The 15,122-nt window shown below is 43.0% G+C and overlaps 1 protein-coding gene across 1 annotated transcript; it reads left to right on the top strand.

Annotated features, from left to right (window-relative positions):
* The first annotated feature begins 1,124 nt into the window (after nucleotides 1–1,124).
* fntb (farnesyltransferase, CAAX box, subunit beta) lies at nucleotides 1,125–14,748 on the top strand. Its single transcript, XM_079291336.1, has 12 exons — nucleotides 1,125–1,289; nucleotides 2,602–2,666; nucleotides 5,462–5,534; nucleotides 5,852–5,943; nucleotides 8,592–8,738; nucleotides 9,335–9,418; nucleotides 10,640–10,726; nucleotides 10,842–10,971; nucleotides 12,153–12,285; nucleotides 12,809–12,920; nucleotides 13,058–13,172; nucleotides 14,334–14,748. Exons 1-12 carry the CDS (start codon nucleotides 1,191–1,193, stop codon nucleotides 14,472–14,474), a joined length of 1,278 nt encoding a protein of 425 aa, XP_079147462.1. The 5' UTR covers nucleotides 1,125–1,190; the 3' UTR covers nucleotides 14,475–14,748.
* The last annotated feature ends 374 nt before the right edge of the window (nucleotides 14,749–15,122 follow it).

The raw sequence follows: 15,122 nt of genomic DNA, 5'->3' as shown, positions 1-15,122 counted from the left end.
GCTGCAGGACTAATAAAGGATTATCTTATTTTATCTTATCTTGACTATGTCCCATTTCTCGTATTCTAGTTTATAAAGGTCACAGCATATTGTTGTTACATCTGCTTATTGTACATATCATCTGTTTTTGACAGAATGTTTAATTGCAGCATCTGTACTTTACATCCAACTGATCAAACGACTAGTGATCAATTTATTTATTAAATAACACAATAGAAGCACAGTGTATAGTAGCATAGTAAAAGCCTTCTAATTATAATTTAACTCAGGGCCCCTCTACAAGATGGGGCCTCGAGAGTTGGTAGGCTACTGTTGTTGCAGCCTCAAAGTGTAAAACATGCCTCAGAGGCCATTACAACCAGTGCAAAGTGTTATTTATCTTCAGCACACGCTCTCTCCAACATCAGATCGTGTTGTAGCTTTATCTCTGCTGGCAGCCAAACCCTCCTGCACCCTGCACGTAGTTGTGTGTGTGCTTCCTTTGAATCAAAGCACATCTCAAACATCAAGTCAGCGTGCAAACTGTGATTATGGTGCCAAACGTTATGTAATATGTTTTGTATGTTTTATTTGAAGGATATTTATTTTTTATACCTACAGGACATATTTGTTTCTGATGTATTATAATTATGTTTGATAAGTATGTTTTATATTTGCAAAACAAAATGCTTTGGCATGTTCATGCTTATTTACTAACCACACTGTTTGTAAGTGAATCGCAGGGCATTTATTAAAACACATTTTGTTTGTTTGCTAATTTTTGGCAGGAAATTAGATCCAAAGACTTTTTAATGTTATTTTTTTGAAGGAAAAGTCAAACCACTTCCGGTATTGTATTGTTGATGCAGAACAGATTAACGGTAGAAATAAAGCGCGCGGTGGGCTGGCTTCTTTCGACGTTGGTGACATAACACCAATTAAATACAACGTGTACACATTAACTTACTCGTTAATCCATATTGTATTATAACCCTCACGTCGAACACGTTTACACGAGGCTGTGTGTATCAGTCGGTATCAGGGAATGAGAGACGTTTGATCCCTTGGAGACGCCGTAGCGGGTGTGCGCGTAGTTTCCGCCCACTCCAACCACAGCAGGAAGTGAGCAGAGTCAAACTGAGCGAACTACAAAACTAGCGGCATCGCTACACGTCCCGCACCCCTTGCAGTTAACGGGTCCCACGAACACCATGGACGGGTTTCCGACGCCTTTGCGGTGCTTCAATGAGTGTCATTCCGCAGAAAAGTTTGTGGATGACGAGGTGGAAACGGTGACTTCAGTGGAGCAGGTGAGCGCAGGCACAGGTTAGCTGCGTTAGGTAATGTGGCTAATGCTAACACTGCTTGCTGGCCAGTCTGGATGGAGGCGCGTCTGGAAAAGTGACAGAAAATTCAACTCACACACTTAAGTTCCTATTGCAACGGATCAGCCCATAGATGAGAAGAGTGCTCGATACTGGTTAGCGTCCCGTTAGCTAGCTAGTTAGCAAACTAGAACTTTTAGTTAGCTAGCATTGTAATGTTACCTTAATGAGATTAGGTATTAATTAAATTAGCTGTTGGCTAAGCCTGAGACGACGGCCCATGTACATTAACGAGACTCAGAGGAGAAGCTCCAAGTCAATTAGATATGTTATGGTCTTGAGTTAGTGTGTGGTTGAATTCAATCACGGCCCACTTAATTAAGAGACCCAAGAAAGTATAGTGCCAATACACAGATGTATTGTAATCGGCATATGACTTATTTATGTTTTTCAGCTACTCTTATAAAATGATGTTTTTCAAAAATCGAATTTAACTTCCTGTGTCTACCGTGCCCACTCTCTGCCCCTTGCTACCTCTAATGAGCATATTACACTTGAAACTCCTCATGACTTGAAACCACATCAGGGGGCTCGGTCTGTTCCATTTAAACATCAGAGGCCTGCTCCCAAATATCGACTATAACCAAGTTTTGTTATATGAAATGTCCCCAGATGTCCTCCTTTTGACTGAAACATGGCCTTCGCCTTAAGATCCCAAGACTGCCTCACTGTCCACGAAATCATCTTTTGCTCAGAGCCCATTGAAATATGAACATGTTGTGTCGGACATAAGTCTTAGTTGGGATATGCATGTGACACATTGCAAAGCTCTGGACACTGAATGCCTCCTCTGAGTCATTGATGATGGGGATCTTAACCTGGACCGGATCAGTGATAGCTCTAACAAATTAAAAGCACAGTGCCTGAAACTTTTTCAGCTCATAGACAAACACACTAGACCATTTTTGCAAAAATACTCTTAGCGTTTCACAATATTTAATGGTGTTGTTGGCAGACATGACCTTTTATATAAAACGGATACAGTCCGTGGTTCTCTCCACAACTCTCCAATGCCAACCACAGAGACAAAGCCTGGCCCAAGGCTAGATCCAGTGGCCCCGCTTAGGACCGCTTCACCTCTTGGCAACATAGAAAGATCTGCACCCGCGTGATAAGGAAAAGGCTAAATCAAATTCCGGCTCACTGTTTGGTTGTTGGTATTCTTTAGCTCACAAACGGCCTTTGTAATGACTGTTGGAGTTAACGCGCTCCTCTCTCCTCTTTTCTTTTTCACCAGAAAAAAGTGGAGCGCAGCATTGAAGAAGTCATCAGTGTTTACGAGCAGATACACAGCCTACCGCAGTAAGTACGCAGAGAGAACCTTATTTGTGGTTGGGTCTGAAGAGTTTTGTTTTTGAGGGTTTTTTTGCTCAGATTATTTTCCCTCTGTTCACCTTGACCTTTACACTCAGCATTGTCTCAAAAAACAAGAACAAAAAAATCCTTCTGTCATAAAACCTGTGCCCAAGCTACATGATATCATAGTGAGTCATTTATGTTCCATTAGGTCCACGTTGTTTTAATCTGATTTCAAAGATAAGTGGATCTGCATCATCTCTATGTAGACAGAGGAAAGTTGGGTAGCTCTGCTTGTGCTTCAGACATGTGACTGCGTGACATAAGACATGATCTCAGCATATCATGCAATATGAGCGATGACGATCACCTGTTCATAGGACTCGTAGTACTGTCCAATACATTTACCGCCATCGGGAGAGACTTCTGCTCATTGGCTGTGGTGGTTTTGGACCAACACACGCCTGCTGTTTGCCTGTAGAGGTGGCTGCAGGGAAGATGCATGGCGGCTGTTATCTAAAGGGTGTGTCGATCAGCCCACACACACACACACACACACTTTGCCATTAGCTGATCATCAGTCTCCTCGGGGCGACCGTGGCTCACTGGGTTAAGAGGGTCGTCTGGGAAGGTCAACGGTTCGATCCCCGACTGGGACGTGTCACGTGTCGAAGTGTACCTGAGCAATACACTGAACCCCCGGCTCCCCCGGCGCTGATCAATGGCAGCCCACTGCTCCCTATATACAGGGATGGGTCAAATGCAGAGATACATTTCGTGTATGTGTAAAAATATATATGACAATAAAAATGGTTTCTTTCTTTCTTTCTTGATGGGGGTGACTCATCTCATTTCTATGACAACTGCACGGACCCGAATGTCACGGCTGTAGCAGCCGATGAGGGAAATGTTCTACGAGAGACAATAGTGGAGCGGTATTCATCGGTGGAGGTCATGCATTTATTTAGTAGTGATCACCTGTTTTGGGCTGAACTCTTGAGTTCAACACATCTTTTCGTTATAGGGAGACGTCGTCTCGCATGAAAGGGAGACCAGGCGTCGGTTATGTTCTGGCCGGGTTGCTCGCCGTCGTTTTAGCAGTTTAATCAGAAATGTGCTGATGTGAGAAGAGTAACTGAGTCTTTATTGTGACCTTTATATTATATCTCTTGAAGTCCTTAAGAAGCCAGGAATTAAAAATATATATTGTATTAGACTTCTTCACACTGCCACGGATCACTTCAGTGGAGAAAATCTCTCCTTTTTGTTTTACTTAAACGTTTTAATTCAACCTAAAATCAGCCCCCGTTTCAGATCCTGACTCATTCATCAGAGTCAGACTTTTAAAATGCTGTGTGTGTGTGTGTCAGTAGAATGTGAACTCCTGAAACCAGAGACACAACCTTGCATTTGCGATGTCCCTCTGTGTTATTACCAAAAGTTACAAAATGTGTAAAGAATCAGCCAAATATGCCACGAAAACCAGTATGAGACAGCTGAAAACAACGTGGATAAAGTTGAGAGGGTTGGACGTATTTATTCTTTAGCCTAAGGCAGTATTTGCTCTTTCTCTCTCGCCCTCCTGTTTTAAATGTTAGTTCTGCTGAACTTGAGGGTGAAATTATGGGTTTTAATCTACTCTCACTGCCCCCAACTTTCAAACAGCCGAGTCGAAGCCTCGTCTCTGACGGCCACATCCGGGGTGGGCGGACTGACTTTTAGCTGCTCAGCGCCGGTCTCGTTCTCCCTTCCGATTGTTGCAGTGATGGCAGCTATGAATCCCTGGCCAGCGATCTGTGACTAACCCTTTGTAGGTAGAGCGTAATTACAATCGTCCCAGTAAACAGTGCGTGAAAAGGGCAGGCGGTAAATAGGACCGGGTGGGAGGGTCAACCGTCTTTGACTCACTGACGCACATACGGTCAAACACTGGTGTGTTTACAAAGAGCCGCCTGAGAGCTGTTACATTAACGGTAAAAATGTTATTACAATATCAATCGGGGCAGTTTATTACATTACTGGTGCAATATTAGTGAAACTTGTATTACTTTTTAGGCGTCATGACATTTTAAAGAACTGTACATTTATTTATTACATTGTTTTGCTGCTACAATACTGTTTAAATCAAGTACTAATGCAACATGCCTCAGCATTAGGAGCCCGAGCTAGTTTCCTGTTTTAGTCCCTAGATGGACCTTTATTATGCGACTGCACAAAACTCACAAAAAAAAAAATACAACACAATGTTTCAGTAATGTAATATTCTGCATTACAGTGTCTTTAAATTTGACAGATGAACCTCTTATAAATATTAATTTTGATACCTGACAGTAGTTTTTTCTTTTTCTTGGTTGTTCCTAATGAGGACAGACCAGAATACTTTCCCGCTGACAGAAAGTAAGAAGCCGAAGAGCCAAAAGATGTCGATGGATAAATACAAGAAACGCTGACAGGCCGTATGTGCTGAAATGGTTGTATTAATCCAATACAATCCTGTATTTTCTTCTTTTTTTAATAAAGAAGAAAGTCAAAAGCCTTGCATGTGAAGAGAGAAGCGAGCAGAGAGATTACCTGGTGGACAACCGACTGAAAAGCATTTTTCATTTTGTCTTATGACTTGAGGTATCACTTGCTATTCAAAATGACAAAAGAAAAAAAAGAAAGCGTGGCCAAGAAACGCCTCTCTACAAAGGCTGTGAAATGAGTGTTGCCTGTTTCTCAGAGGTCTGTTTCTGACATTTACTTCCAAGCTGCTGCTCTTTTTTTCTAACCGCTGCTTCTGTCCTGTGTTTGGTCTTCAGGCCAACGTTGTTGCGGGAACAACACTACCAATACCTCAAGAAAGGCTTACGGCACCTATCAGATGCTTATGAGGTACGGTATCACACGGCCATCTTGCAGCCATGTCGGCAATGCAAATTACAATCTGAGTCATTATAATATAATATATATATATATATATATATATATATCAAGAGCACAAAATACGTTAAACTCCTGTGTTGTTTTGATCGTAAACGGTGACAATAAGTGGTGTGATTATTTCTCTGCCTCTTATCGTTTCCCTCCTGAAGGCTGGGCCTCTGCTGCTCTGTTTACTGTCGTCTCTGTCTGACTGATCTCACTATCTCGTGTACTGCTGTAATTGGTCATCTGATCGTGTGTGTGTGTGTGTGTCTATGTCCGGGTAGTGTCTGGATGCTAGCAGACCGTGGCTTTGCTTCTGGATTCTTCACAGTCTGGAGTTACTAGAGGAGCCCATTCCTGCTGCTGTCGCCTCAGAGTGAGTTTCACACAGTGCTACACACAGTGCTACACACTCTACAACGAGACTCCTACCGAGGGGCACTGCCAAAGACTTTGTATTATTTATTACACAGTTCTCATAATTACTAGAGCAGTGCAAATGTAGCTGCAACGAAAAATTGCTGACAATTAACTGCAGCAGCTGCACACAAACTGTCTAATGGCAACAATATCTGTAGGTTTATTGTGTAATATAATATAAGTATATATTACAAGTGATGTGATGTGAATTCTCTACCAACATGGGCTTATAAGACACAATATTTACACCAATCCAAGGGAAGTTAAAGTGACAGTTATTTTCCAATATGGCTCCAAGATGTTAAAAGTAAAAAAGTATATTTTTGTTAAGTTCATGTTAAACGTAAGGCTGTTCAACGGTACACAGCCAGTATTAAAAAGAGCTTAATTTTTTATTGGAGGCTTTATACCAGGGGTCGCCAATTGGCGGACCGCGGTCCGGAACCGGACACAGGCGCCGTTGTATCTGGACCCAGGACCTAAAATCGTTTTTATTTTGACAGAGCGCTTCTATTTTAACCGGCGCTGCGCAGCTTTTTCAGCCTTCACGGTACTCGATGCAGGAAACGCACCGACCAAATCACAACACGTGATGCAGCTCACCGAATCAAATATGGGTATTCAGAGATGTACACACACACACACACACACCGGGGGAGAGACGAGGAAAGAGAAGGAAGAGCAGGAGAATATTGCGTGAGTCAGAAGTTATTTCACATGACGTTCTCCAAAAAGAGAAAAGTGGTCAAAGAGACCAGAGTCTTTAACCAGGAATGAACAGACTCTTATAGGTTAATTCTTCACACGGACAGTTTAAAACCAGTGTGTCTCTCATGTTTGGAGACCGTGACGATAATTAAAAGCGGTAAATGAAGCGCCACTACGAGACAAACCACAACTCTTTTGAACAAATGTACCCACTCACATTTAAATGAAGACACAGAAAATAAACATACGAGCCCAACATGATCAGAATCCTAACATGTGAATTCACTTCACAACAAGGATGTTAACAGAGAGAATAGAGCTGAAACAAGTGGCTTAATAACCACAGATAAAGATCATGCTCACTAATTTCTCTTTTTAGAAGATGAGACAAATATAATATTGTGGCTTTTTGACATCACTTCACACCTGAATGAACTGAATTTAAAGCTGCAGGACAATTCAGTGAAATTATTTTTTTCTAAAATGAATTACTTTATTTTAAGATGCACATTTTTGAAAAGCTTTCCGTTATGTCAGTTATTCTTTAATCCAGCCCTTATTGTACTTGAAATGAGAAGAACATTTATTTATGTATGTCTATGTATTATTTATAATCCATCCAGTTAAATAAGAAAACTGAGTAATAATTTGTTAAAATATAATTGATGTGTACTTTATTTGATTTGACAGTTGTTGACTACACAGAGACGGTGTTACTACTACTAGGCTTCTTGAATATATTTATATATATATATGGCAGTAAATAGCGCGAGCTAGATATTATTGTAATGTTTCGGACCTTTGCCCGAGGAGATTTTCTCGATCTGGACCTTTTGGAATTTTAGTTGAATACCCCTGCTTTATACTGTGCATAAACACACACTGGCCCCTGTTTTAAAGCCTCAAATAGCATCACAGTGGTAAATCAGCATACGCCACGAAAGGACATAACTACATCTGATATTATGGAGAAAGAGTTTTGTCTTCATTTCAAGGCTCTAAAAAATAAAATATGGCTTTAAAATTACTTTTTTTTATCATCATGCCACCAGAAGGATTCATCACAGATGTTAAGACATTTTTACTGGAATAAAATAAACCCTGATCATATAACGAGCAGTAGTCAATTTATGTTGTTCATTAATATGAGTGAGGGTTGTGCTGTTAAATAATTTCTCGCCTCTGTATTTTTCCATAAATATCTGCAAACAATTCATCTTAATTCTCGTCTATAATCAAGCACCCACTTAAATCAGTAGTGGTCGTTGATGTGAGAAGGAATTTGCGTTTTTCCTCCAGTCGTCGTTATTTTGTGACGACGCTATTGGGCAGAACAAGCAGGTGTGTTGTTTCAGACGAGTCTATGCAGCTGCAACTTCAAACGCTGTTGCTTCTATTGTCGTCTCATTAAATTACTGCCAGCCGGACGTAACACTCAGCAAACCTCCGTAGCGAGTGGCGATGCCAGGCTGCCAACCCGCACACACATTATTACCGCGAGGCCGTGCCAACACACCGGCTGGCACTGCCCAGCGCCAATGTAACACACACACACACACACACACACACACACACACACACAGGATTCACAACAATGTAACCTACAGCAGATTGCTTTCTGTGTCCCATGAAATGTTCACTGTTCTCGGGTCAGTATCGACACCGGGCGGACTGGTTGGCAAAGGGTTAATGTTGGCTTTTCCTTCCAGCGCAGTTCTCATGGATCGAAACCGTTATCGTGTTTTAATGTGTGACAAAAAAATGCAGTAATTCAATATGCAAGAAGCACATCCTCTGTTATTTGGTGTGTGTGTGTGTGTGTGTGTGTGTGTGGGGGGGGGGGAGAGGGATTTAAACAACTCTTGGTCTTTAACTTCTTGGTCTTCTTCTCTCCAGCGTGTGTCAGTTTCTGGCTCGCTGTCAGAGCGCTGCAGGCGGTTTCTCCGGAGGACCGGGACAACACGCCCACCTCGCGCCCACCTACGCTGCCGTCAACGCCCTCTGCATCATCGGCACGGAGGAGGCTTTTGATGTTATAGACAGGTACGGCGTCCCCCACCACAACACTATAGAACTCAAATAGACTCGGTGGTCAATAGCTCGGTGATTGTTATAAGACTCCTTCATACTGAGGTGTCGGGATGCTTCCTATGTTGATATTTGTTGATAAAAGAAATCACACTTTGTTGGAAAGAGATAACTAGAAGAATACACAAACCTCTGTTTACATCAAATCACCTGAAGGGTTTCACAATCAGTCTGAATGAAAGGGCTTGAGACTATAATTAAATAATAATTGAACACTAATTAGTTGTATTATTAAGTGTAATGATATTCACATTTCAATCAGTGGCTGTATAATGATGTTTGCCTTTAAATACCATTCAGTGTAATTTAATTGTTACTATTATTACAGACTTATCTTCTAGTTAACCAATAGCTTATAAGAGCAGGTAGAAGTCTTTACACAACTAACTCATTTTGACGGGTGAAGCTGCTACGTGTTTGCTTTCTATTCGCGCTTTCTGAAAATGTGCAGTATTTACAATATCCCCTTCCCCCCCCCTTTGATGTTTCTCTCGCCTCCCCTCTATCTCCCCCCCCCGCTCTTCGTGTCTCCATACATCGGCCGTCTCCAGGGAGAAGCTGTTAGATTTCCTGATGTCGGTGAAGCAGCCAGATGGCTCGTTCGTGATGCACGTCGGAGGAGAGGTGGATGTCAGGTGAGATGGCGCTACCTCCTCCACCCTCTGTTCTCGTCTTTGTTTCCGCACCACACAGGAAGATCCATTACTCGCCAAAGTCTCCGTCACAATTAGGAGCACGCTTGGTATCCACAATGTTATTCCTTCTTGAGTTTTTTGCAGTGTGACAGTCGGCACATTTGGTGTTTTCCCCGAAAAAGTAGGACATTTTTTGTTAAAGGAATGCCTCCCTTCTTTATCTCTCTTTGCTTTGTGCTTTGTGTTCCTCTTTGTTGTTGATAAAAAGAGAAATACCCACAGCTCTCTTGCGTAAGAGTGGAGTGTGTGTGTGTGTCTCTCTTTGAATCTGCTCTGTGTGGCGGTGGATTTTTTTAATAAGCAGCTTTGAGGTATCGTCCTCGGTTTCAACAGAGAACTTCAAAAGCCAAAGTTACTGTTTCACTCTGTTATCTGCTGCCAACCAGTTAATGCTCTGCTGTCGTTCTGTATTATTGAAACTCTTTTCCTCTCTGACGGGTTTGCTCATCTGTCGCTGTCCTGTAAAAAAAAAAAAAATGAAATAAAAAAAACCGCTTATCGTAACCGATCAAGAACGATGAATAAACAGCCTCGTTTTAGCAGGATTTGCTCAAACCCGTTTAACATTTAAGGACAGGTCCGGTGATATTCAATGTCTTCTCTATTATCAACAAATCCCATGAAACACCAAAACCAGCAATGAATTAATCAGACTAACAAGTATCGTCTGCGATAAGATAACACAAGTGGACATTTCCTTTCATGGCCCTGAATGTGTCCTACTAGCGAAGTCTGATACTCGGCTAAAATGACCAGTGTCTTTTATTTTGAAAGAACTCCACGCCTGTATTCCTGATCTATGGAGAGAAGCTCCATGTCGTGTCACTGAGCGCGCTCAGAGGTGTGTTTCCAGGTCACGCACGTAGAAATAAGCAGTCAGTCTTTGGACAGACAGACGAGACTTGTTGGATAAACTCACTGTCGTTTCTGGAGTCTTCAAGGAGTCTTATAATAATAATAATAATAATAATCATAAAGATATAAGTTAAAAGGCCAGGATGACAGATTACACACACGTAAAAAAGATGTTTGTATTCGGCTAAAAATAACAAGATGTGGATGATAATGTGTAAGTGTAGGAAGAGCAGACCTCGCTCTCTCTCCCCCCCCCCCCCCCCCCTCCCTTGACCCATATCAGCCTGTGTTTTTCCCGTCTTATAGGAGTGCTTATTGTGCAGCTTCCGTAGCGTCGCTCACAAACATCCTCATTCCCAAACTGTTTGAGGACACGCCCAACTGGATCCTCAGGTACAGCCCACCACAGCGGCTCTATTGTTGAATTTATCAAAGACCCCGTTCCTCCATAAACCGGGGATTGTGTGTTTGTTTTTTCACCGTATGTTTCGTTTCCTTTGGCCTCTAGTTGTCAGAACTGGGAAGGAGGTCTGAGCGGAGTGCCGGGTCTGGAGGCCCACGGCGGCTACACCTTCTGTGGCACGGCTGCACTCGTCATCCTGGGCAAAGAGCACATGCTGGACCTCAAAGCGTTGCTGGTGAGGAGCTCCCATCACCTTTTGGGCCCATTTTCTTGCTGATTCAACAAAAAAAACAAATAAGTATTAAAACAGCATGGCAACAGGAGAACCCGAGGGGCTGCTGGGCTCGAGTCCTACAGACGCGCAGAAAACAGATCGAAATAAGATGGATGTGCTGAAGCAATATCCTGTCTGCAGATAACACACAGCTGTGATTAAATAAGAATACAATGTTACAACCCAGAGGAGGTTTCAGTCGGTAAACAGCTGGAGACGGTCTGTGCAGCCCTTTGGTGTTTATTCTGTTTATTTAGAACAGAGTTTGTTCCGCATCTTAGAGCCACCATCTCCTGTCTTGCAGAACCTGTTAGAGACGTAGCTGTAGCCGTTATTGCGTTTGTTTGTGTTGCCTCCAGGCTCTTGGTACATTTGAGGTCAAAGTTTCCATCGGGACACCGCGTTGATCCCTTCAGGGGAATTCTCTCTCGTCATGTGCCGGCTTCCAGAGAAGTAAGAGGGCAGAACCGCAGCCCCGGAGCTTTAGTTTGGCCAGAGAGTCGTGTGCAGCAGGCCACATGCCGAATGACACGGAGAGTTTCTATCTCTTATTGAACAGCTTGTGTTGGCTGCTTTGGTTTCGTCCAGGAACACTTTTATAGGATTTAGGGGGATTCATAGAGAATATAAAACTCATAACTACGTTTTCTTCACCTGAAACTAAGAGTTGTGTTTTCGTTGCTTCAAAATGAGCCGTTTGCATCTTCATCATTCACTTGGTTAGTTGCAATCTGTGATCTCACCGCTAGATGGCACTAACGTCTACACGCTGGTCCTTTCAAACTGTAAATATACATGTCGGTATTTATACGTCTTCAAATGTCGGTGTGATAGTAAAGGGAAATTTGCATTTGACCGGTCTGAACCAGTTCCCTGCATGCTAGTAGACTAGTATCAGCACACACACCCGCAGGACAGTTCCCACAGCGCAGCCGGGCCAATGAGTGATCGGCCCGTCTATTCTAATCAAGTAGACACGGCACTAAACTCAGCATGAAGCGTTTATGGTGTAGATTACTGCTGGGGCATCAAATGCCTTTTTTAAAAAGCTAGAACATTCAGATATTTGCATGTTACAGTTGAATAACTAGTGAAGAAAGATTGTTTAAAGTGTGTGTGTGTGTGTCGCGTGTGCTCCTCAGCGGTGGGTCGTCAGCAGACAGATGCGATTCGAAGGAGGCTTCCAGGGCCGCTGTAATAAACTGGTGGACGGCTGCTACTCTTTCTGGCAGGCTGGACTCCTGCCGCTACTCCACAGAGCCTTATTCAAAGAAGGTACCGTGTCTCTGGTCATAGCAAAGTCTGAACACACACGGACCGGACTCTAGCATAGTATAGCTATAAATGTGACTCTTTCTTATTAAAAAATAAGTGGAAAATAAACTGATTCCTCTCCTGAGAGTCAACTCGATATCAATTGCGTTTTTCCCCACTAACATTGCCACCACAGAATCAATACACAATAAACCGAGAGAACCTCCTTATGCCGGTGTTAAGTGTGGCGCACTCCCGAGGCCTCCCGTTAAGGGGATTAAGAGTGCTTCTCTCTTTGCCGACTTGTGTTTACTGTTGCTACACTGAACCGCTCATTTCCAGTTTGACCAGTTTCTGCTCCCAAAAAAAAAAACATGGTCATGTTTTTTAAAGACACCGATCATCACATTTGACTGTGAACGAGGTCTTCTTGTAGCAAGCACTGCTCAGAAAGTGCATCGTACAGTAGAAGGTACGTGTGTCGTGTTTGTGGGCGTCAGAGTAACGGAGGACTTTTGCGTCTGGCTGTATTGTGTTTGCGCAGGAGAATCGGAGCTGAGTCGGCAGCGGTGGATGTTCGAGCAGCAGGCCTTGCAGGAGTACCTCCTCCTGTGCTGTCAGAACCCAACAGGGGGGCTTCTGGATAAGCCTGGCAAGTCAGTACAGCACCATCTGGACACACACACACACACACTAAGGGCTGGTGGCAGCGCTCCACAATGTGATTCACATGTTGTTCTTTACTCGCGCACATCCTTTTACACTGTCCGGCATTGTGTCTCCATGTGTCCAGATCCAGAGACTTCTACCACACGTGTTACTGCCTGAGCGGCCTCTCCATAGCACAGCACTTTGGAAACGTGGACCTCCATCATGAGATGATCCTCGGCAGGGAGGAGAACAGATTGGTGAGACTGCAGCGCGGCTGGGGGGGAAATGCCTCAACCAGGGTGGAATTCATCCAGAAGTGGATTATTCCCAATGAGGAATGGATGTGTTGCTACTTTATATAGAAATGGATTGTGTTGGAATAATTTGGTGATTGTAGAACTGTTCTTTTTGCAGAGTTCTTCTTTCAGAAAAGTATTTACGTTGATCTGCACCAGGAAAGGTGATCAACAGGTATCTGTAGTGGCCCAAAATACATAATCATCATATTAGTCCAGCTCCTCGTAGACTTCTTTATTACCAAACGGCTTGATGTGATGGTTGCAATAACAGAGTCTAATCTGCACGTCCTTAAAATATAAAGGAATTAACTCGACTCCTTTTTAAAAGGTCTCAGCTGCTCATCTTGCCTCTAATTCGCCCTTTTATTTTCTCACTGTGTTGTACAAATTTTGTTCTTTTAATCTGCCATTTATTTGCGGTATGCAAATGCATTTATTCAGTCAAGAGAGCGTGACGCGGTTCCTCATTATGCACCTTTGAATGCACGCCTTTCATCTTCAGTGTGTGACGGTCTGTGGCTTCACTTCCTGATCGGGGTACACTTTTATGCAAATGGAAAAGGCGACGCAATGACGGGGGTGTTGGTTGTAAGAGGGCATGTGGTTTCATGTTTCCTGTTGTATCCCCCCCCCCCCCCCAGACATACATATGTCATCTCTTTGGATTATAATACAGAATCAGGAGCCAACCAGTAACGGCAGTGGGTTTATCACATATTTAGTGGAAGTGTGAGCATTATCTTTTTTTTTTGAAAACCTCAGACGTGTTTATTCAATTCTGGAAAGTTTTGAGGCGGCGTTACAATGTTGTGTCCCCTTACCAAACTACCAATACAGTGCAGCGTTAAAATAAATGGGTTCTTCTTTGGCAGACTAGTTTCATTCTGAAGTCAATGAAACGTCTCCCTGGATGGTGAGCAGTTTACTGTAATTAAAGACGCACATTGTAAGTAATACTGAAACTGTGATTACACCCGAACCTGATTAGATAAAGCTGCTGGAAAATTAGGCCACTTTTGAGCCAAGAAGCAGATCATGAATAGGAGGAAATGGAAGGCTTAGAATAAAACCTTCTGGTACAGCATGAGTTTTATCTTGTCCTCTCGTTCTGTCTCGTAGGCTCCAACTCATCCAGTTTACAACATTTGTCCGGAGAAGGTGGCCAAGGCCCTGCAGCACTTTCACCGGCTGCCTGTCCCAGACGACGGAGTGTCGGACCCGGCCGCTGCCGCCTCCAGATCACGTGACCGTCAGTCCTAGTTAGTCGTCAGCGGAGACGTCGCTGCTAACTGACTCGAACCATCAAACAGCAGGCGGGGCTCACGTAGACGAGCCCCCGAAGACCTTCAGACGGTCGACCGTCAGTAGAAATGAGGGCTGGACTTTAGGAGTTTTCCTGAGTAAAAGGTCAACGTGTGTGTGTGGGCAGTTTAGCATTTAGCTGGATTTTTGCTTGCGATGCCAAATGTTTTCATTGCCTGAAAATAAAAGTGAAACGTTCAGTTTGACCTCAGTTAATAAACCTTTGTATAGAACTTTTCATGATGGTGTTATAAAATGCTTTACGACTTAACGGTCGACCGTTAAACAGAACAAGATATATTTAAATAAAGTAACTGACCCCAGTGTTTTAAGCGTCAGTATATTTAAATTTCCTAGTTCCAACAAAATAAGTATCTCCACTCGATCCTATTTTCCTGAAGTGAACCATGGTAATGTTTGTATTCTGTCCAACTTCCCAATAGTTTGACTTATCTTTGACAGTTTGGGGGAACTGCTCCCATTTGAATCAAACGTGCAGAACATAATCTGCTCACTCGCTGAATAAAACATTGGCGTTTTGAGGTCAGTGCGGGCTGTTGGAGGGAAACAATCTCTGAAACGAGTTACAAACTAAAGTGCTAAATA

The sequence above is a fragment of the Melanostigma gelatinosum genome, assembly GCF_949748355.1.
Source record: "Melanostigma gelatinosum genome assembly, chromosome: 19".
NCBI classification, from domain to species: Eukaryota; Metazoa; Chordata; class Actinopteri; order Perciformes; family Zoarcidae; genus Melanostigma; species Melanostigma gelatinosum.
The sequence above is the reverse complement of the archived record's forward strand: the minus strand, read 5'-3'. Positions and strand labels throughout refer to the sequence as shown.